Here is a 23,799-nt window from a genome sequence, read left to right on the forward strand (position 1 = left end):
GGCAGTTTAACACCATTAGCCTAATGAGTAATGTAATGTAAACACTGGTTGTCCTCTGTTGACTTCAGTGGGTTATAAAGTGGTAAAGATGACAATCTGTACAACTGAACCAATCTAACACTAACAGTCCCTGAAGTTTTAATTTGTCAGAGTTTAAAGACTCTCTGAAGACTTTCTGAGTGATCTGACTTTTTCTCTGCTGAAAATAATTTCCTGGATTAATTTTGTAGTGATGGTGGACACTGGAGCCTAACTGTCAGACAGAAAAAGGACAAAAGAGCAGCAGAAAGCTAAACAAGGAGAGAGATACAGCCCTAGCTAAAACACAGGGGCTAAGTTGTTTGTGCTAATGTTCATTCAAACCAACATGCAGCAGTTATTCTGCAGTGGTCTGTTCAAACTTGAGAGTCTATCAATACAATGAAGAGTGAGGCTACATTAGCTCTGCTCAGATGAGTGCTGGCTGGAAGTAACACAAGGCGGTACAGGCTACAGGATAATAGGGCTGATTTTTGTCCTGATCTGCCTCTTACGATAAAAGCCAGCAAAGCCGCCCAGAAGGCCACAGATTGAGAAATGGTAAATAATGAACATGTTTAATATTTGGAAATAAAAATCCTGTAGTGTGTGGGGTGCTCCATGAGGAGCCGAGCAAAGTGTGTAATGTATGATTTGAAAGCCAATCAAGATGCGAGCTGACTCAGCTGACCGATGGAAAAGGAAGACAGAGAGGAAGGAAGCTGCTCTCCAAGCTACCTGTGATACTTGTCACAGTTTATACTCACCTCCAATTTGCTCTGTAATTACAGGCAACAACATGTTAAGAAAAATGAAGCCTATATGGAAGTGCTAAAAGTTGCAGTAAATCGAGAATCCGCTTGATGCTGGCTGAAGAAAGACCTGAAACCATGTACACACCCAACCATAAAAACTGACTTTCACAACAATAAAAAACATAATTACAACCTGGTTCTAAAAACAGCTTGGGTCTAAAACCCTGATTTCGCTATTGGCACACACTGCCACTTTTTCTAACATAGCAATTTAGAAGATATGATTATTTGGTTGTCCAATCAGAGACACAGCTCAGCTCATATGACAAACAGGTGCCCTGGTTCAAAAGGAAGCTCAAAGCCGGTGTCAAATCAAATGCGGCTGCGGCTGTGGACTGGCTTCATTTCACGGTTTCAGGAACAGATGGGTGACGTTGCGGAGACTACCTCCATATTGCTTTTAAGTCTTTGTACGGGCTGGCCCCAAAATCAGACCACATTAAGGTGCACCGACCTGCCAGATCTTTGAGGTCTGCTGACCAGATGGTCTTAGATGTGCCGAGAACCCAGCTTAAAAGCAGAAGGGATCGGGGATTCGCAGTTGCTGCTCCCACACTGTGGAATACCCTGCTTCAGTCTGTGCGTTCTGCAACTAGCCTCACCTGTTTCAAAGCCCACCTTAAAACCTACCTGTTTACTCTAGCTTTTGGTTAAGTTAGTCACTTGATTTTACTTGTGTACGCTTCTCTTTTACTGTTGTTATTGTATGTTTCTCTTTTAATGCCGTCTTACTTGTAGCTTTTTACTCTTTCATATTTTTCTCATGTAAAGCACTTTGTCTGGCTTGTCCTATAAAATGGGCTATATAAATAAAACTGACATTGACATTGACATTGACATATTCTATACAGTGTATGGCTGAAATGCATACAGCTCACATTTCCAGCATTTTTCTTTATGTGGGTTTTTCTCTTTTTGGGAAAGTAGGAGGCTGAAAACAACCATCATTGCTTCTTTCTGTTAGTCCCCCATGTTTGTTTACACCGAAGTCACCTTGTACAACGCAAGATTTGAAATACTGAGCGTGAAGAATGTGAAGCTCTGCTGAAGAATGGGTTAGCGAGTGGTCTCTTGATCTGTGAAGGTCTGAAGAATCCTGTAATGTGTTCCAGCCGTAACGTTATACATTACAAACTGAGTTAACACAGTTTGATGATTTTCTCCTTTTCAAACTATAGAAGGATTATTTGTTTATCAACAACACCAGATGCATGTGCAACTTGGGTGCATAAGCACTGTGGAGTATATTGGTTTGTCAACTGATGTGGAGGAGTTAACCACCAAGAAACACAATTTTAAACCAAATATCAGCACTAATACGGATGGTGAAGGGCTCCCCGGTTTGTAAAACACCAGTGAATGGACAGAAGAGATCAGCAAGTGAACAGATATTAGGTGGACACAGGTTTTAAGCAGAGAATTCCAGCGTGTACCCAGAGAAGAATTTAAACACACAACTGTCACTCAATGCTCATGACTGCATTATCAGTGGACACTAACCAGACTGTGACAGACCAGGACGCAAACATGTGTCAGTAAATTAGAAACCCTCCCAATCCAAAAGGAGCATACAGACTGCTGAGTAGTTAATCTTAGTTGTGAAATATTTACATGCACTAGCAGATTAGCTTTGCTCTGGAGGTTTCCTGCTCTTCCACAAGCCCATACATGGAAAGCCAAGGCAGGGAGAGCATCAGCAAAGACCCACAGGTCAGGAAATGTATTTTCATTTTTAAAGGTTTGATTGAAAAAAAAAATAATAATAATAATATTTTTAGACTTAAGCTTCCATTTTTCCTTAAAGGACAGATAGTTAGACACCAGGCTGAAGCAGGATTTTTCAAAGCCTCCTAAATGTGAGACTCTTTGATAGCAGCTGATCTACAGCTGGAGTGATGTTTTTAAGAGTGAGTTTTACGACCTGAAGTCTGCAGAGCTTCTTCCACCCAATTAAGGTTTTTTGGTGAGTGCTGCTGTGGAGACGACATGAATATTTATGCTTTTTTTCTATGATGGCAGAAAATTTCCATGTAACCTTTAGGTGATTATTTAGTTTAAGAAAAACGCTCTCTCTTCAGTCTTGTCCCTCTCAGACAGTGTTTTGGTGCAGAGCTTTGCAAGTGCTCAGTTTCAGGATCAGAATCAGCAAAAATGTACAAACTGAAGGAATGTGAAGCTCTCGGTGTACTTTCAGAGAAATGAAGAGAGCAGAAAAGCTTAAAACATACTGTTTGAAAATCTGAACACATTTAATATAAACATCTCGCACTGTGAGTTCATACACATGTTTAAGACAGGAGAGAGCAGAATCCCCCCTCTCTAAACCACCCCTCAGTCAGACTGTTGGGCTGCTGCTGCTCATTTGTTGCTGACAGTGCCTTGATAAGCTGGTCTGAGTCAGAGCCTCCCACTGAGTGAATACAAATCCTGTGAAGGCATATCGACACAGGAAGGGTGGTCGTAAACCATCGAGTTTGTTCTACGAAAGTTCACTGTTGAACCTCCTCTGATACCGGGAGCCAGCAGTGCCCAGCTCCTGCTGCTGCAGCGGTCATTAAACTGCTGTTTACCGCTCACAGTCCTCCCCCTCCCGCACAGACACAGAAGTAATTGCTGCCAAAAAATGTGTGTGTTTAAACAAGCAGATATTTCCATGGAAAGAGGTAGGTGATCGATTAACGCTGTAGCAGGACAGATCAATACTGTCCTCCTGAGTCACACGCCAATGTGTGCTGTTTGATTTGCCCAGTGAGGGGGGGGCTCTTACTCTGCCCATAGACAAACCATAACTCTTACCCTGCTGCTGCCTTTACAATTACAGCAGCTGTATTAAAGCAATTTTTCATTCAAAAGTCCCAAGGCTGAGAGGAATAAATAAGCTGAGCCAGGATTCTGTGGTCCTGCCTCCATCCTGCCTTCTCAGGACTCATATTAGAGCTCAGGTCTCTCTCTGCACCAAAGCACACTCACAAAGAAATGACTACAGAACAGGCTGGTAATAAGCACCAGTACACGTATGAGAGTTATATGGAAATATAAGACATAGTTTTAAAGGAATAAAGTTGTAATTATACTGGATAAAAGACCTAATGATACTGGAATAAAGTCGTAATGCTAATAGAATACAGAAGTTATGCTGGAATAAGATTGTAATACTACTGGAATAGAGAATTTATACAGACAAAAAAGTCACAGTACTTCTGAAATTAGGTCCTAACGTCACTTGAATACAGAAGATAAACTGGAATAAAGTCATTATGCCACTGAAATAAAGAAATTATGGAAAAAGTCATAATGCTATTAGACGTAAGCCTTGATAATGACTGTATACAGAAGTTATACTGGTACTAGTCTAAATGATGCTAGAATAAAATCTTGATGCCACTGGCATACTGAAGTAATGCTGGAATAAAAACATAACACTACAGGAATAAAACTAGTGCCACTGCAATACATAGGTTAAAGGTGGAAAAGGTGGAATAAAACAAAAATTTAACTGAACAGAAGGTATACTGGAATAAGAGTTTTGCTCTACATGGAAAAAAGTCAAACTGGAAAAAAAAAGAATAACCATTGGAATACAGAAGGTCCTTGAATCAATGGAATACATAAAATATGCTGAAATAAAACTGTCATGCTACTGAAATAAAGATGTTAAGCTGGAATAAAGAAGTTATACTGGTACAAAGTCATATTTCTACTAGACTTAAGTTGTAACGTTGATGGAACACAGAAGTTAAACTGGAAATAGTCAAAATGCTGCTAATATAAAGTTATAATGCTACTGGAATAATGAAGTTTTACTTGAATAAAAATGATACTACTGGAATGAAAATAACTATGCCACTATGTGGAAGTAACGCTGGGATTAAACATAGGTTATACTGGAATAATGATTTAATTATACTGGAAAAAGAACAAAGGGCAAAATAATCATACCGCTGGAAAACAGAAGGTATACTGGAATAAAGTTCTAATGCAACTGGAATAAACATGTAATACTGGAATAAAGTCATGTAAACAGCAATAATATCATAATCATATTGGCATACTGAGGTTATGAAGTAAAGTTATGATGCTACAGGACTTAAGTTCTCATGCTACAGCACTAAAGACATTAAACTGGAATTAAGTTATGATACTTACAAGTTTTTTGACAGAAATACAGATAATGCAACTTGAATGAAGTGTTTACGCTTTTGGAATCAAGTTGTAAAACTAAGGGAATAATATGGTAATGCAACAGGAATAAAGTTATAATACGGCTGGAATAGACTTGTAATGCCTTAGGGATGAGTCAAAGTGCTTTTTTTTAATTGACTGTAGAGAAACAAGCCTGGAGAATTAACACAGACCTGTGATGAAAGTGAACCTTGAATGGCTCCAAGTTTTGTCCTCCAAAGTCTTTGGGAAGGTGTTCAATAAATCTCAGACTCTGTCATTAAGTGTGCCTGAATAAATCTGGGTTATGGAGCGTTTTATTGTGTGAACTTGTCCTGAGAGAGGATATACTTCATCTTATCTACTGAGAGATGGCAGATGACTTGGAGGCATGTCTCTCAGTTTCTGTCTCCCAATTCCTCTGGGCCTGCTGTGACTTCAGTGTTTATTCTCTCTGTACAGTAAAGTGGAACGTTTTTGGTCACTCTGAACATGTGCTCTCGTCCATTCTTCTATCGTACTGAAGTTGCTTTTTCAAGTTGCTGGAATCCACAGATCAAAAAATTTTGACCAACTCAGCATCAGAGGTGGCAAACACAGAGCACAGTAATGCATGCTGTCACCTTTCACCAGAGGTAACTGTCCCCCTGATCATACCCCCTAGTTAAACCACATGATAACTAATAGGTCAACAGCAGATCACAGAAACAACAAAGCAAGCATATGAGATTAGCTGGCATGCACATGGGTCACAAAAAAACATGGAGTTAGAAAAGGGCAGAGAGTCACTGGACAGGGAAAGACTACTTCTTCAGGCAATGGACTAAAGACAACACCAAACAAAGTGCATGCAGCACCAAGTGGACATCAACTGTCTGTCCTGGGTACAAGGACCCAATACTGATGAGAAAAGTTAGACCCCAAACTCCCATCCCCCAAAAACACAGGAGAGTGTGATAAAATCAAAATATATGATATCAAACTTGCCATGTAGTTTGCTGAGGTCAGACCCGGGTAAGCAAGATCAAAACGGGTAACCAGTGCAGGCTGCAGGTAAGAAATGAAAGACAGGATCCAGTGTTAATTAGTGAACAGAAATAAAGTTGATAAATGTTCGTAAATGACCCAACAAGCTGAAACACTTCACTGGTGACAAAAACTCTGACTCTGACGTGTTTAATTTTCATTAATGAGACGATGACAGAAAACTGTTTCTTTTGGTGGAGCACCAAAACCAATGATGTTTCCCCACTGTGTGTCCAATCTGTCCACTTACAAGCAGTCATTGCGTACCACTCAATGTTAGCTGGGTGACTTACCTGCAGCAGGTGTGCTGTGGGTACAGGGAGGGGACATGTTCACAGGGGTTCAGACTGAGAACAATGAGGGGGGATGAATCACACCAGCTTCTTATTTAACAATGAGAAAATATGTCTTAGCTACAGGGGCACCATCTCATCACAGGGCTCAAATCTGACAAACTTTGGCATCAACAGTCATCTTAACATCTTGTCATCTTTTTCCTCCTCCAGACAAACCACTGATCAAAAGACTCCCAAAAAGTCCCAAAAAGTCCCAAAAATTCTCAGTCTTGTTTCATCGTTCAACAGAACAGAATCCTAAAACCTCTGTGGCTTATTTATCTGGTTTGAAGCAAACTGGAGCTGATCCTATTTGTGTAGCGCAGTAATGGGTTAGTAATGGTGTGTATCTTAGAGTTGAACCATGGGGACTTTAGTATTAAGTCCAAACTACACTTTAGTTCCTGCTTCAGCCAAGTCCTGCAGCAGGTCTTTTGCAATCCCTTGATACCCTTGGACCACCTGCTGTCCTTAACTTTAAATTTGTGAACTTTTCTTCCAGCTGTACCTGCAGGACCAGTCAGAGCCTCATTTAGTATCCATGTTCTTGTTTGTGCAGCACAGTGATCTGTTGTCATAGCATTTACACAAATTACTTTACCTTGCCATATTTCTAGCAGCACCACATCACCATCAACAAACCTCTGTTCCAAGCTGATTTCATTTTCCCACAGGACCAGATCCAGTAACACAGACGAGCTGAAACCTGCTATCAAAGCAACCTCAGCTTTTCACCATTTCATACCACGTTAATGCAGTAATTTATGCAAAAGGAACCTAAGTCCTGAGTGAACATACTTTACAGAGGGCCAACACTTCTCTGCCAACTCATTGGTTGCCATTGACATCGACAGATGTCGCTGTTGCTAGGCGCTGCCCAAGTAGCTGCCTGTTGCAGCAGCTCTCTCTTCTTTGTCTGTTTCTTGTGATTTTTTTCGTCTCTTTTTTTCGTCATCTTTGAATTTGGAGAGGATCATTACTTTGTATGATTCATTGTTGGTCATGGACACCAAACTTTTAGTGGCTTCAGTGATATTTTTACAACTTTTCTCCTGTGTCTGGAGATCCTACATGTAACCATGGCTGCATTTTTTACATGTGAAATTAGCTGTTAGCAGCCTGTAGCATGTCAATGCTAACTAGCGTAGGGCTTGATGATTTCCTTCAAGGTGAGGAGGAGGAGGTGAGGAAGACGTGCTGGTTCTCGGGTGTGAGCTGCGAGGTGACGACGTGGACCTGTCCTTCCAACCATCGTTGTTGGGAACGTGGGATCTATCTCCGGTGGGATGGACGAGCTAGCCATGCTAGCCCATCGGCAGAGGGGCTGCCGGAGGGCAGAGTGGCATCGTGCTGTTCAAGGACATGGCTGACGGAGCTAAAATCAGACGCCAGCGCCACATTGGAGGAGCTTCGCCTGCTGTGGGCAGACGGGATCCAGGAGACAGAGACTGAACAGACTGCTGGGGAGGCTCAGTCCTGGACCCTGTGGAGGTGGAGACTGGCTGGGCTGGAGAGTGGTGGACGGGCCGTCGTCATCTATTTTCTTGTGGACCTTTTTGCACTTTCTTTCTATATACTTTCGTTTTCTTGATTGCTGCTGTGACTCCTGAATTTCCCCTCGGGAATTAGTAAAGTATTTTCTATTCTATTCCCTTCTATTCAATTCTATTCTATTCTATTCTATTCTATTCTATTCTATTCTATTCTATTCTATTCTATGTCAGTTTGATTATAACTGTCAAATGCCAATGACGTCTATTGATGTCAAATATGGTTTTCAACAGGGCGGGCTGAGGGACAGGCTGGGGGAAAGGCTTGGGGATGGTCTGGGGGACGAGCTGGGGGACATAGCATATTGAGGAACTGACCCTATAGGTGGCAGGGGTGCTGTCTTTGGATGATTAATCAGTGTTGTTTATGAGAAGAGGATGCGACATGACGGAGAGACAATGGCGAATCACTGCAAGTTGGACAACTTCAGGCAGCTCACACTTAAACAGAGTATGTGTCGTGATCGTGAGAAAATACAACCAAGCTTCAAAGATGAGCGCTAAAAACTGATCAAAGCTCATTTTCTTTGATTTTTGGTCAAAAACCAGTGTTTTTGATGAAACCAGCCCATGTTGTACTGCCAAGTGCTGAAGAATGGAAAAAGCCAGAAACAAACTTTTTCTCTCCTGTTGAAAGAAGGGAGTCCACTATCTTTTTTTGGGTAGTTTACACAGTTAAAGAATACAATACCCTGTGGGTCTTGAAAGACTGGTCAAAATGCTCTAAAATAGCTGGCAGTATGGGGCTCCCTGCTCTGGAAATGGCTGGAAGCCAATGAGTTAACTACCCTTTTTAATGGTGCGTAATATTCTGTTTGTGATGCTGAACTGTAAGAGGACCAAGGAGCTGACCCCACTATAAAACCAGGTCTGTGTGCCATATTTTATGCAGAGTAAAACTTCAGAGGACACTGCACAGGCTTAATTACTGACCTGACCGTACATGTGCAGTGAGACACTGGAGCAGGATCTAGATCAAAACTCGCTCCAGAGAAAGAGATGGCTTATCTTCTTTCTCCTCAGAGAGAAGTGGTCTTATGAAGTCTGTGGTCTCTCCCCCCTGTATGTCACTTCACATAAAACAAATCTCTCATTAACTTTGAGGCACTGGTCTGAAGATCATCACGCAGACGCAGACGCAGACGCAGACACAGACACAGACACACAGTCTTCCGCAGGATCATTACTTCCATTACCTGGATTTTATGATGTATGAAAATGGGTCAGATATCATAAACAGTCTGCTGGATCACATCACTGCACCAAAATACATCACTCTGTGAGACACACAGACCAGGGCCCAGCTAGAGCTCAGGCTCTCAGGGCCCCTGGCAGCAGAGGGGGACAGAGGTCAACATCAGAGCTTTCTAAAGAACGCAGCAAGCATTGAAATCTGCTCGTACTCAAGGACAGGGGCTGAAATAAAACCAGCCAACATCTAACAACAGCAGAGCTGTGTCTCATGGTATGTGATGACTCTCTCCTGTTATACGTCAGATAACTGAAACACTCTGAATTCAGCTGAGGTATCATCATTATTTGATCCAGCGAGGATACTGATTTCACTTTAACCTGAGGACAGCAGAAATAACCTCTCAGCCTTACAGAGTCAGATTTACTTCTCTAATTTTATCAGCAACACTGAATCTTTTGAACACTCTCACTGTGAAGAATTATTTCACTGCAAACAAGTACATCTGTGGAAGCTCATTTAAATGATTAAATTACTGACAATGAAAAGAAGAAACATGAGACCTAAAATCATTATAAGGAGTTATTGAGTCATAGTTATGAGAGAAGTCAAATGTTGAGAAAGTAAGTCAAAATGATGAGGGCAAACATGCTTAATTAGGAGATACAAAGTCAAACTTTTAGGATTCGCTCTAAAATTATGAAAAAAAGTGTAGGATATATATATTAGGGCTGTCATTTTAATGCGTTAATTAGATTAATTAATTACACCGCAAATTAACGCATTATAAAAATTAACGCAGATTAATCTGGATCCCAAACCTGCGTGGCGTTCAAAGACGCACTTATTTTCAAATGTCTGGCATTTACAAACTGTTTGTCCTACTTGGAAAAAGTTGTGTTCTCGTCAGATTTTCAAATTTCCGATGGTCCCCGAATGTATCACACGTGACGTCAGCAACATGCTTTAAACCAGGGGCGAAGTGAGAGTGATTTTTGGGAGACTGCCGTCCACATCTCGTTTATTCACATGTCCTATTTGAAAATCTCCAGAAAATCAACCGTTTGCTCTAGCTCAATTCTGTAAAAAACAGATAATTCTACACTTTTTACTGCATTAAACAAGCCCTGAATGATCAATGTATGTCTTGTATTTAAATCTAAAGAATTCTTTGAAAATTTGCGTCTATCTTCCTGGTGTCATGTTTTAGCTTGGGGCTGCTCTTCACCAATGAACAACAGTTTGTGTGTTCAGAGCATGTTACACTGAAAATACCTCACTTTTCTTTGATCCAAGACATGAACTAAGTGTTTTGTACATAGTTCCTCAGTTTTAGCCTTTAGCCCTGGTTCTCCTGACCTCATAGAAGTATAGAAGTTCATATTGCAGTGAAAAATGAGTCCACAGTGAGTAAAAATGTGACAGAAGCAAAAACCAGCCTAAAATCAAATCAGCTTATCTTAGGTGCAGGACTGTGTAGATTTTGTAAAGATAGAACCATAAAACTTTTTTCATGTGTTCCCTATGCCTCCGGGTACCTAAAAAGTGTTGTATATATTCCCACCTTATTTTTAAATGTTTAATGTCTTTCAATGTAATGTTAATGTCCTGGAATTCAAATTCTTTATTTTGGGACCTTAAGCAGATATGAGATTTAAATGTGATTAATTAGATTAATTAATTACAAATCCTGTAATTAATTAGATTAATTTTTTAATCACCTGACAGCACTAATATATATATATATATATATAAATATATATATATATATATATATATATATATATATATATATATATATATATATATATATATATATATATATATATATATATTGTATGTGTGTGTGTGTGTGTGTGTGTGTGTGTGTGTGTGTGTGTGTGTGTGGTGTGTGTGTGTGTTCTTGTCAAACCACACAGAATAGTTCATTCATCTTCGTTTGTGTTATAATACAGAAAAATCTCCTGAAATATAAATAAAGACTAACATTAATATTATGAAGCAGGACATATTTCTTTTTTTCTGAAGTATACGGGCTGAAAACCTGCAGGCAGTGGGTTTCATCTCCACTGGAACGACCGTTTGCTCAGCAGAGGTTTTTAAAACAGCCTCACATCAACTTTTTGTTTCCAACACTGCCCTCTGCTGGATTCACACTGAATGACAACACACACTCACTCCAGCTCCATTTGCCAGCTGAGCGCTGAACACACCAGCTCATACTCTGGATCTAACACCTGCTAAAGGGACATCCTGTGTATTTAAAACTGGGGATCAATAGTCTCATATTGGGGGTGTTAATGGAGTGAAGTGGACAGAAGCTCAGAAGCTTATGTGGCTGAAAATGATCCAGGCAGCAAAGCTGCCCACACAACAAATATGTGAGTGGAATGTGTGTCTGTTACTGACAGGCTTAGTGTGTTTGAGTGTCTGACAGCACTTTTAGAAGTGTATCTACAATAATATTATTGGTCTTTAAAGTAAAAGTTTTTCTTCTGACTTCTGACTTTGGGGCAGCAGTAGCTCAGTCTGTAGGGACTTGGCTTAGGGATCGGAGGGTCGCTGGATTAAAGTGATACTCCGGGATGGAACAAGTTGGGTCCTATCACAAGGTTTAGGGCAGAAATTACCCCTACAGCAGTGTTTTTGTGCAGCAGAAGCCCAGAGCACACGCACCAAACACCCCCTCCCTGCTCCTCTGTTGGTTTCCTCTGCACTCAGACGGGGCCATATTTACTCGACCAAAAACACAAATAAACGGACTCCCACCGAAAAAATCTGATATTGGTCTGCATTCATGCTTTATTTAGAGAATTTTCAGCGCGTTACTTTCACACAAAAACACCGCTAAATAAGGCTCTAGTTCTCATTGTGTCTCTTCGTCTTGGCAGACTACCTGCTTCTGTTTATATCTGGCACGCCGTGCGCACGGACTGATACACCAAGCGGCGAGCGCCTCGTAGCCAGCTGTGGCTCTGCAGCAGAGGTAGAGCCGTTTTACGACATGATGAGAACTAGAGCCTTATTCAGCAGTGTTTTGTGTGAAAGTAACGCGCTGAAAATTCTCAAAAAAAAAGCATGAATGCAGACTGATATCAGATTTTTCGGTGGGAGTCCATTTATTTGTGTTTTTGGTCAAGTAAAATGTGGCCCAGTCTGAGTGCAGAGGAAACCGGCAGACGAGCAGGGAGGGGTGTTTGGTGCGTGTGCTCTGGGCTTCTGCTGCACAAAAACACTGCTGTAGGGGTAATTTCTGCCCTAAACCTTGTGATAGGACCCAACTTGTTCCATCCCAGTGTATCACTTTAAGCTCAGATGCGGACCAAGATTGGAATTGGGCTGATACCTGGGGAGGTGTTGGCTTACATCCCTGAGCACTGTCGTGTGCCCTTGAGCAAGGCACCAAAACCCCCAACTGCTCAGGCGTGCGCTGAAGGTGCAGCACCATCACTCTGACCTCGATCAGTGCATGTTTCTGTGTGAAAGTGCTGTTTGTGCATGTGTATATATAGCATGTTCAGAGTGTAAAAACAGAATTTCCCCTAAGGGGATTAATTAAAAAAAAGTAAAAGTAACAGCTCTGGAGCTTTTATTCTAAAAGCCTCCAGGCTGCACTGTCTGAAAGGATCTCTGTCCTCCAGAATACAGGAACCGTTGGTTTACTGTTTCCAACACGCTGCAATATTTGTTTGACACTGTTTAACAAAAAGGTTAACAGGGCAAAACCACATGAGCACCTTGAATCAAGACAATGCAAACATGGGGAACGTGAATGTTTGCCAGAAATGACGAAAGCAAAGAGGGAGGTAAATGTGACATCAGTCATTTATCGTTTGGATCTTTTGGCTCCGGTTTGAGCATCAGAATCAGAAAAGCACTCCAGAGAAGCGAAAAAAAAAAACTTTTAAAAGTAATAACTCTTGAATAACTGTTACTTAACTTTCCTGTTTGGGGAATATTTCAGCTGGTGATGGTGCACAGGTTGGAGCACTCACCTTGAGGGGGGAGATGTGGGCGTGGGACACGTAACCGTGCACATTCTCAATCTCAGACAGATTCTTCTCAGACACGTGCACAAGCTCAGGGGCGCGCACCTCATTGGTTAGCCGGGGGAAACCCTGGTCAATGGGAGGGGAGTCATCTTCTTGGTAGTGGTATTGCTGAAAGGGGAAAGAGAGACAGGAGTAAGTGATGAGACATGAACCCAGGTTTCACAAGAAGGAAATATTATATTATTAATGAGCAGCAGCTCAGCCTGCAGCCCCTCCACATCCTGTCTACTGGATTATCAACATCACTCTGCTTTAATCCACGTTATGACATGTCAGGAAAATGCCTTCATCTGCCAAGAATCTGACATTAATTTAACTATGGTATATTCAATGATTCAGTGTTTAGACTTTAACTGATTAACTCCTCCCAAGTCATTAAGACAGTGCTCTTCAGTGATACACCTGGATCTAAGTGACTTAAGATGAAAACACTGAGTTTTAGCTCTGAAGTGTGACCCACCACACAGTGAAATCTACTCTAACCATGTGATGACGGGTGAAATGTGAGCCTGAGTCCAGCTGGAGGACTAAGAGGAAACAGTTCTGAGGGAGTGAGAAAAGAAACCCCCTCCCCTCTCTCACCCAGGGTGCGTTCATCAAGGCAGGGGTCATGCAGGGTGAGGGCTGGCCGTTGGTGGGTGACCTCTGAACTGCTGGGGGCCTGTTCTGGAGAGAGCAACAGGACCATGTGTGACCACTCAGAGCAAACAGAACCAAAGATTAGTCCAGAACCAAATGCTCACTCTCTGTGAAACTTTGTGTTGACAGGACAGTCAACAGAGAGAGAGAATGGGCCCTTATTGATAATAAAAAAAACATCTAGAGCCAGAGGAGAGGAAGAAATGAGGACTACTTCAGTTTAAACTCATGAAAGAAGTGGTTAATCTGTGAGGCCGAAGCAGTAAATTAATTAAAGGATGAAGGGATTATCTTTAATTTTGGACATGTGATAATAGCCAAATATCAAATCTGATTAAAAATTAAAAACCGATGAACGATTGAAGTCCTCTGACAAAGTTTCCTGAGTTTGTTCCCGCAGATTTATGATTTAATCTCAGATTATTTATTTTCTTCTGTGGCTCCATCATTTGTTTTATTATCTAAAGTGGCACAAATGAGGGAGAGGAAAGAGAGAGGAAAGAGAGAGAGAGAGAGAGAGAGAGAGAGAGAGAGAGAGAGAGAGAGAGAGAGTGTGTGTGTGTGTGTGTGTGTTCTTAGTTTCATTCTGTTTCTTCATCTTTATTTTTTATCCTTGTTGGTGTTTCAGTTTTTCAGAGACCTCCATACAACAGAGCCATACAGAGGAGGAACTCACTCTCTCACAAACACACACACACACACACACACACACACACACACACACACACACACACACACACACACACACACACACACACACACACACACACACACACACACAGTCAGTCAGTCAGTCCTTCCAGAGTCACAGATAACAGAGCAAAGAGGAAGAGATCGAAAACTGAAGCAAACACAAAGAAACAGATGGACTCACCCACACACACACACACACACACACACACACACACACACACACACACTAAATTAGACATACAGCCCCCAGCTTTCACCCTACTTCCATGGTCTGAAAATGATGTTTAATGATTTCAACATTTACATTTTCTGTCACGACCACAATCTAAACCAAACCACATCCGGACAAAATCTGGACTGGGCTAGAAATCTTGTTTTCAGATTAAAATAGTCTGAATTTGAAAAACAATCCTGATAAAATCCAGATCCTGATCCCACCATAAAACCATCCTGACATCTTTTCTCATCATCACCCCCTAATGGAGAACATGTTCCTTGGTCAGAAGCAGAGTCTGCTGATGTTTACATAGTATGTAACACCACTGGTTATAAGGTATCAACAGACACCTGAGGGACAGGTGAGATTTGATGTCATCGGTCTGTGATGATGAAACAAGGAGGTTTGAGCACAGAGAGACCGAATTACAGAAATTACTGCAAGAAACAGTTAATAAACAGAGGACTTGGGTTTTACTTTGTGTTTAATAAATATGTCAGTAAGAGAAGCATCTAGTCTAAAGATGCTGAACCCCGCTCTGACCTAGAACAGTCCAGATACAGGGAGTGTTGAGTATCTTTGGGGCTGGCCGGGTGGCACAGTGTACGCAGCGTAACCGCTCACGTGTGATGCTGCTGACCCACTGAGAGGATTCCTGCTCTCTGATGTTCACTGCGGCTCTAACCAGCAGAATCAGGATGAGATGGAAATGTGTGCTGGCATGGCCGAGGGCAGATTCAGTCTCTGTGCTCCTTCACTGAGGAATCTCCTTACAGTTGTGTGCACTGACCTCCTTCTGTGGCTTCACATACACCTACAGTTAGATTCCCTCACACGAGCAGGGAGAGCTGAGGGAGGAGCACCTGCCCCCTGCTGTCCTCGCTTTCAAGCCCTAGAGCCTCTGTCATCCACGGCTTTAAACTGTAGAGGTTAAAGGAGGATTTTTTTTTTACAAACAGATGACTCGTATATTTTCCTTCCTGTCACTGATGAAGACTTCACTCTAGAGTTAACATGAATCACAGAGATGTAGGACGACTGAATATCAAAGGCTGCAAACATGTTTTTCGTGTTTTAAACAAAAACTCTGAGTCATTGTTCCAAAATACAAAAGCTCTACAGCAATGTGTCTCTGATGTCCTGTCCCAGCTGATCTACAGAGTCAGTAAAGGTCATTACACACAGATAAGTGGAGTTATAGAATCAGAATTTTTACTCCAAGTCAAAAGAAAACACTTTTTCTGTGAGAAACACTATGGATCACTTTTTAATTTCTGCTTCAAGTTAAAGAGGTATGAACCATAGACTGTAAAAAAAAATGGACGTCCGCTTGCTCGGCTCGAAGTGAGGTCTCCACAAAAACTGCTCCCCCTGGTGACTGGCTGCAGTATAGGTTAAAAATACGTCTTTCCAGCCATTCCAGATGGGCTGTGGTCAAACTTTAAAAAATTATTACACCTCGTAGAAATGTTTCTCACGTCCAATTGTTGTGGTGATTTGAAGATATTATTTGGCACAATAAAAAGTATTTTAATTTGAAAGAATGTATTCAAATGTGTGACCGCGTCTTGTATTATTAGTACATCTCTGTTGTTTGTAACAAACGTATCCGTGTGAAAATCGGGTACAAATTTGCTGAGTTATGCTCATAATAGTTGTGCATTCTACACCTTTCTCAGTATAATAAACGCACTGGGGCTGCATGTGAGACCCATCCAAGATGGCGGCCGGCAGCTATGTCAGCTCCAATAGGCAGCGCCAGTCAATGAGGCGTCTACGTATATAATGTCTATGGAGAATCTTTACAAGACTTGCTGAAATGGTGATGTCATCACACAAGGCTCTCCCAGCTGGTAAATGACACGTTGGAAAGGTGGGCCTCAAACACCAAGGTCGGCCCATAGCTTCCACCAAGTGGTTCATATGGGTATGGATCAGCACAGTTTGGTACAAGTTGGATTGGTAAAGCACGGTCCTGTTTGCATTTCCACAGCTAACCATGTCCTTCTTGGCAGGTGACGTGTAAGCTGAATGCTGACAACAGCGTCAACTACGTAATAACGTGATGGCATAGTCGCACAACACAGTGTAGCCCTCTAATGAATCAAATTAAAACAAGAACCTACCATCAAAACAAAGAAGAAGACGTGAAACAGGAAAAAAAAAAAAGCACAATGATGGAAGACATCTAGCAGTTTGTCTTCTTTGTGATTAGCATGTGGCTCTTTGTTACGAAGAACAATCAAGCTTTGTTTCAGAGAAGGTTGTGTGTGGCCAGGACAAATACAACAGCTGCTGCCGCACAGGAAGTGACTTTCAACCATCATTCTTTCAACCAATCAACAGCCTGCAGTGCTTATAGCTCCACCTTCTGGAGTTGAATTGATATGTGAAGTACCCCAACAGAAGGGTAATAAAAAGTGACGACAAACCTAAATGAACCATTTTTACCTGCTGTCCCTTTCAAAAGAAAAATATATGTACCGATATATTTTTTGAAATGTATTGTAATATATTATTGATATATTATGATATACATAGAATAATATATTGAGGGCATATATACAATATATTATATATTCATGAAGTATATTGCAAAATATACAAATGATTGCCGCTTTCCATGTATTGCAATATATTGGAAAATATAAAAACTAAATATCATATATGGGAATAAATTACCTTATATATCATATGATATTTTCCAATATGCTGCACTACATTTTTCTTTTGTAAGGGGTCTCCAAAGAGAAAGCAGGTAAAACAAAGTGTTTCAAACAAAGACTGAATTAAGAGTTTCCTAAAACACCAGAAAAACTGTTCTTTTTCTGCTCTGATGTAAAGACACTATGGGTGCACAAAAGGGCCAAAATACATATTCAAAAAAGAAACAAAAAAACATTGCCTCCTCTTTAAACAGACAGAAAATTAGTTGCTCATTTTTACAGATGAAAGCAACAAGAAGAAGTGATGGTTTTTGTGGTAGAAAATAACTGTCACCTTTTGTTCTCTTTGACTCTGACCTGGAAAAGTAGCTCTTCACTGACTCTGAGCATAATGAGGCTGTTGAACTTTCCTAGATGTGTCAGAGCCAGAAGAACAAGTGCACACTTGGAGGTGATTATTTAGGAACACAGAGTCATTTCCAGGTACATGCAGCCAAACATGACGTCTGGTTCATGAACTTCAGTTATAGCATTGGTTTGCAACTACAAAAGCTCCTACAGCTTCTTCAGCTGCACCACAGTCACAAACTCAATACTTCAGTTTTTACTCTGACAAACAAAGCCATATCTTTTTAAAGCAAACTTCTGTCCAAAAGCTCAAACATTAAAGTTCATTAAAACAGGGGTCATTACAGCTCAGAGAAAGCCCACAGGACGCTGTAGGCTGACAGCCAATGATACAGCGCTTATCATTAGTATTCACCCCCTCGGATGATTTACCCTTTTATTGCTTTCATCAATCAATCATGGTCAATAAAATTTGGCTTTTTTCACACAAAAAAATGCTGGACAAAAAATATTTAATGTCAAAGTGAAAACAGATTTCTACGAAGCAATGTCAATGAAACAAAAAATAATTGAGCGACAATGTGTAGATAATTGTTGGAGTGGCCTGGTCAAAGCCCAGACTCCAATCCTGTACAGAGTTTGTGGCTGGACTTGGAAAGGTCTGTTAATGCCTGATTCCTGTGCAACCTGAAAGAGCTTGAGCAGTTTTGCAAAGACGAACGGAGCAAAACTGCAGAATGCAGACGAGCAAGATTAATTTAGACTTATCCAAACAGACCCAGTGCGGTGATAGCAGCCAAAGGTTATTTACTAAGGACTTCTACACATGTAGAGTGTTTACAAAAATGAGTACCCCTTACATTTGTTTTAAGATATACTTTCGACAACACACACTGCGAAAATGTGCTGATAAGTGCAGCTCAAAGCATGCCAAACCCATATTTGTCAGTGTTTTTCAGATGTAAAACTCGTGCCAGCCAACCAGAATGTCAATCAGCTGTGACGTTTGAGAACCAAAAACTCTTTTTCTCAGCATAAGCATGAAGCCATGAGTTTTGTGTCACTTTTAACGATGATTGACAGCTGTCGTTCTTGTGTAGTTTTTTCAGGATTAGTAAAATATGTCGAGAGGGAAAGCCAAGGAGAGATTAGACTCTACAGGGAGCGCAGAATTATTAGGCAAATGAGTATTTTGACCACATCATCCTCTTTATACATGTTGTCTTACTCCAAGCTGTATCGGCTTGAAAGCCTACAATCAATTAAGCATACCAGGTGATGTGCATCATGTAATGAGAAGGGGTGTGGTCTAATGACATCAACACCCTATATCAGGTGTGCATAATTATTAGGCAACTTTCTTTCCTTTGGCAAAATGGGTCAGAAGAGGGACTTGACAGGCTCTGAAAAGTCAAAAATAGTGAGATATCTGAAGCGTGATCATCGAACAATCAAGCATTTCATTCAAAATAGTCAACAGGGTAGCAAGAACTGTGTGGAAAAACCATGGCGCAAAATAACTGCCCATGAACTGAAAAAGGCAAGTGTGCAGCTGCCAAGATGCCACTTGCCACCAGTTTTGCCATATTTCAGAGCTGCAACATCACTGGAGTGCCCAAAAGCACAAGGTGTGACATACTCAGAGACATGGCCAAGGTAAGAAAGGCTGAAAAACAACCACCACTGAACAAAACACACAAGCTGAAACGTCAAGTATGGGCCAAGAAATATCTCAAGACTGATTTTTCTAAGGTTTTATGGACTGATGAAATGAGAGTGAGTCTTGATGGGCCAGGTGGATGGGCCTGTGGCTGGATCGGTAAAGGGCAGAGAGCTCCAGTCCGACTTAGACACCAGCAAGGTGGAGGTGGGGTACTGGTATGGGCTGGTATCATCAAAGATGAGCTTGTGGGGCCTTTTCGGGTTGAGGATGGAGTCAAGCTCAACTCCCAGTCCTACTGCCAGTTTCTGGGAGACACCTTCTTCAAGCAGTGGTCCAGGAAGAAGTCTCCATCCTTCAAGAAAAACATGATTTTCATGCAGGACAATGCTCCATCACACGCATCCAAGTACTCCACAGCGTGGCTGGCAAGACAGGGTCTAAAACAAGAAAAATTAATGACATGGCCTCCTTGTTCACCTGACCTTAACCCCATAGAGAACCTGTGGTCCCTCATCAAATGTGAGATTTACAAGGAGGGAAACCAGTACACCTCTCTGAACAGTGTTTGGGAGGCTGTGGTTGCTGCTGCACACAATGTTGATGGTGAACAGATCAAAACACTGACAGAACCCATGGATGGCAGGCTTTTGAGTGTCCCTGCAAAGAAAGGTGGCTATATTGGTCACTGATTCGTTTTTGTTTAGTTTCTGAATGTCAGAAATGTATATTTGTGAATGTTGAGCTGTTATACTGGTTTCCCTGGTGAAAATAAATAATTGAAAAGGGTATATATTTGTTTTTTGTTAAGTTGCCAAATAATTATGGACAGTAATCACCTGCGCACACAGATATCCTTCTAAAACAGCTAAAACTAAAAAAGCCCCACTCCAACTTCCAAAAATATTCAGCTTTGGTATTAATGAGTCTTGTTCATTAAGTCCATGGTTGTTGTTCTATAATAAAATAAATCCTCAAAACTAAAACTTGCCTTATAATTCTGCACTCCCTATAGAAAGAAAAATAACTATATGTTTGTCAACCAATCAGATTCTCTGCTGCACAGACTCTGGCTGTACAATGGCGGCGCTTCGGGTATTTTGGCCTCAAACTAAAATCGTAAAAGGCAGAGCCACGCTGTCTATTGGATATACAGTCTGTGTTTTTTCCAGCAAATTTTGTGTGGGGAAAAAAAGCCTAATTTCATTGACCATGATTGACTGATGAAAGCAATAAAAGAGTGCAAAATCCAAATCTGTGAAAACTTATTATAATAGGCACTGAAGTCAGCTGGTAATGAGCTGATTGATGGATTTTCTCAGATACGTCTCAGACTCAGATTCATTTCTCAGATTCATCCATGGTGCAGCCAATGCTCCTTCATCTCTTCACTGCAAGGGCTGATCATGTGACCTAATGCTCACATGAGGGGTAAGTAATCAATCACATTCACTCCACTCACTGTAACTCAGCAGCTTTTTGTACACTCGTAGTTTTTAAAGCCAGGACTTTACAACTTCAAAAGTAATTTTGGGAAGTTTTTTACTTTACTACATTTTACATTTCATCAGCAACTGAGTACAAAAATCAGAAATTATCTTAACCGTCCATCAACTGACATAGAGGAGAAGACCACACTGCTCAGGCTGTAACCACAACAGATTCTTCCACAGGTTGGGCCTTCTAGTTAGTAGCTGCTAAGAGAAACAGAGGTCTGATGAAGCTGACCCCTCTTTCCAACCACAGTCAGCTCAGATGTGATGAGCCTGTACCTGATCCTGATCAGAACGAGCCATCCTGCAATCCAGACCCTTCATAGTGAACTCTTTGAGCTCACAACAGGCTGTGACTGGATTTTTTATTTTATTTAACCTTTATTTAACCAGGTAAAAAAACCCACTGAGGTCAAGATCTCTTTTACAAGGGATGTAGGGAGCGTCTGCAAAGGTCAGAATGAAAAGAGGAAACTTAAATCTGTATTGTCACAATTAAGCTCTCAGCTCATGAGCTCATGTCTGACTGACAACTTTTCAATCCCCCTCACTCCACGCTCACTGATTTAAAAAGAAGAACTCAGGACTTATTACTTTGACTTCAGGAGATTTACAGACTGAAACTTTTACGTCTACTCCACTAACATCTCCTCAAAGAAACTGTGCAGGCCCTTACATTTTAACCAGCTTGGAAAAAACAGGCATCTTGGTCCAATGATGGTCACATATACAGCCTAGAGTGGATCACACTGGCCATTCACTGGCTCAGCTTTAATAAGATTAAACAGATATAGGGGTAAACACCGAGGAGACAGAGGAGGAGTGTTGGACTTGTATAACAGCAGATTAAAAGCAGAGGAGTGAGCATACTGCCCTGTGATAAATGAAGGGTGACAGTGGAGGGATGCAGAAATACTACAGTAGCTATAAATATGCCCTCATTAAGCCCCACTAAGCAATAATATGACTCCAAGGGTCGCAGATGGAAAAAGCAGAGTGCTGGTGCTGCACTTACTCTCAAAGATTTAACGTGATTCTGTCGCTCACATCACACAAGATAAATCATTAAAAGAGCGTCAAAGAGGCAACGAGACTCTCTGTGACCTACCTTACATCCAAACATGAGCGACAAAGTGTTGTTGGTGCACGCAACTTTACAGTGGCACAGCAGCGGGGTGCACTCTGGGCTTTTGACTATAGGAGACATCCTGAGGAAGAGAAGCGTCCAAACAGAGTCTGCTGCAGCTCAGTGTTCAGGCAGAGAGATGGAGAGGAGCCACAGACGGATCAGAGCAGAGAGGAAGGAAGGAAGATCCCTCCTCAAGAGAGCAAGGGTATACATACTGGCCTCTCTCTCCCTCCCTCTCTCTGTCACATCCTCATGCTCCATCCCCTCCATGCAGCCTCCTGTCATCTCCCTCTGCCCTCCTCTTCCCTGTCTCAGTGCTGTGCTGCTCTATACTCCTGACTTGATCTTGTGTCATTTTATCATGTTACTTCTGACTGCTAAACTTTGTCAGCCAGCGTGATGTCATCAAAGGGTCTTTTAGTCTCTGTGCAGTTCATGGGTTCATGTTCTCCTGGGAAAATCACAGATACTGAGAAATAACATATAGGTTGTATTCAGACCAGAAAAGTCCTTTGGTCCACTTGTTTGGTCCGGACCAAAAGCCGACTTTATTTTATTTCGTTTGGTGCGGTTCGTATTCAGATTGTACTTTTTGCAAGTGGACTATATTCTGTAAACACATCCACGTGTGTAACGATCAGTGCTCTGATTGGGCAGCTCTGACAAAGGGCGGCACACAGAGTACAGACCTGGAAATGGAGGTAAACATGTGTGTTTGTGCTCTTATTAGAGCTGCTAAATCATTTTCAGTTTCAAGAGCAGCTCCTTTAAAGCAGGCTTAACAACACCGTTTGAAATTTTGGAACAGCGAAGACAAATGCGCGCAGCAAGGAGACGCTATGCTCTGTGTGTCCTGACCCACAACATGCTAGCAACAGCGTGGCTAAAGAGAAGACGGAGGATCAGGTATGAACCAAAGACGGTTAGGTTACAGTGGCTTTATAGGCCCAAAAGGCGCATGTATCCTGTAGTTAGTTTGGATGGACCTTGGTTTGTATTCAGACCTGCACCAGAGAACCACGAACCGCACCAGAGTTCATCCGGAAGCAGACCGAGACCACCTCAAAAAGTGGGTCTCGGTCCGGTTGTTTGGTCCGCACCAGGGTTCGTTTGTGTCTATTCACACCTGCATGAAAAGTCTGCACCAACGTGGGAAACGAACCCTGGTCCATTTAAAGTGGACCAAACAGTCCAGGTCTGAATACGCCCTTAGAAATAATCAATCAGTTGTTGATGATCTCAAGATTAGGGATGGTGACCTTTCACATTTGAAATGATATGGTACCAATGCCGGGTACCTGGAAATCAGTACTGGTACTCAACAGTTCCATTTTTTTGTATATGTGTGTTTTTGTGGTAATAAATACAAAAGTGTTTCATAATATATATTTTTTTCAATTTAACATGTTTATTTTTCAATTTAAAACACTGCAATGCCGTGTCCATGTCCAGCAGGAAAATCTCCTACTCTTCCAATCCTTCACAGTCACAAGGATGTATTTATGTACCTTAAAATGGTACCGTTCGATTTCATGTGAATCGGTACTTGGTACTACAGACAGAGTTGGTCGGTACCTACAAAAGTACCTAATTCGGTCCCTGATCAAGATCTGTCTCTATAAACCTGCAGAGCATTTCACAACCACTTCCACAGGTCTATCTAGGGGATGCCGATAGTAACTGAGTCACTCTGTCGTGTAGTCTCTGGATTACACAGACACATAAACCATTGCAGAGAAGAAGGGCACTCTGGCACACGGCCCGGGTTAGAGGTTAGAGTCCTGCTCAAAGTGCTGACAAGTCCA

General features: G+C 41.5%; 1 protein-coding gene across 18 annotated transcripts in view; it reads right to left on the reverse strand.

The window, feature by feature from the left end:
* dlg2 (discs, large homolog 2 (Drosophila)) overlaps nt 1-23,799 on the reverse strand; it is a 240,764-nt gene that overhangs the window by 109,261 nt on the left and 107,704 nt on the right. For 13 of the 18 annotated variants that reach the window (XM_074671433.1, XM_074671436.1, XM_074671434.1 and 10 more), the window contains 3 exons: nt 13,732-13,815; nt 13,093-13,257; nt 5,982-6,041 (listed from right to left, as the gene is read on the reverse strand). In XM_074671433.1, the coding sequence (XP_074527534.1) occupies nt 5,982-6,041; nt 13,093-13,257; nt 13,732-13,815 (309 nt within the window). The remainder of the gene's footprint in view (nt 1-5,981; nt 6,042-13,092; nt 13,258-13,731; nt 13,816-23,799) is intronic. The other 5 variants (XM_074671435.1, XM_074671438.1, XM_074671429.1 and 2 more) reach the window with 1 other exon arrangement.

Source organism: Halichoeres trimaculatus, unplaced genomic scaffold (assembly GCF_033239565.1).
Source record: "Halichoeres trimaculatus isolate MK-OKI-2021-1 unplaced genomic scaffold, fHalTri1.1 fHalTri1_scaffold_6, whole genome shotgun sequence".
NCBI lineage: Eukaryota > Metazoa > Chordata > Actinopteri > Labriformes > Labridae > Halichoeres > Halichoeres trimaculatus.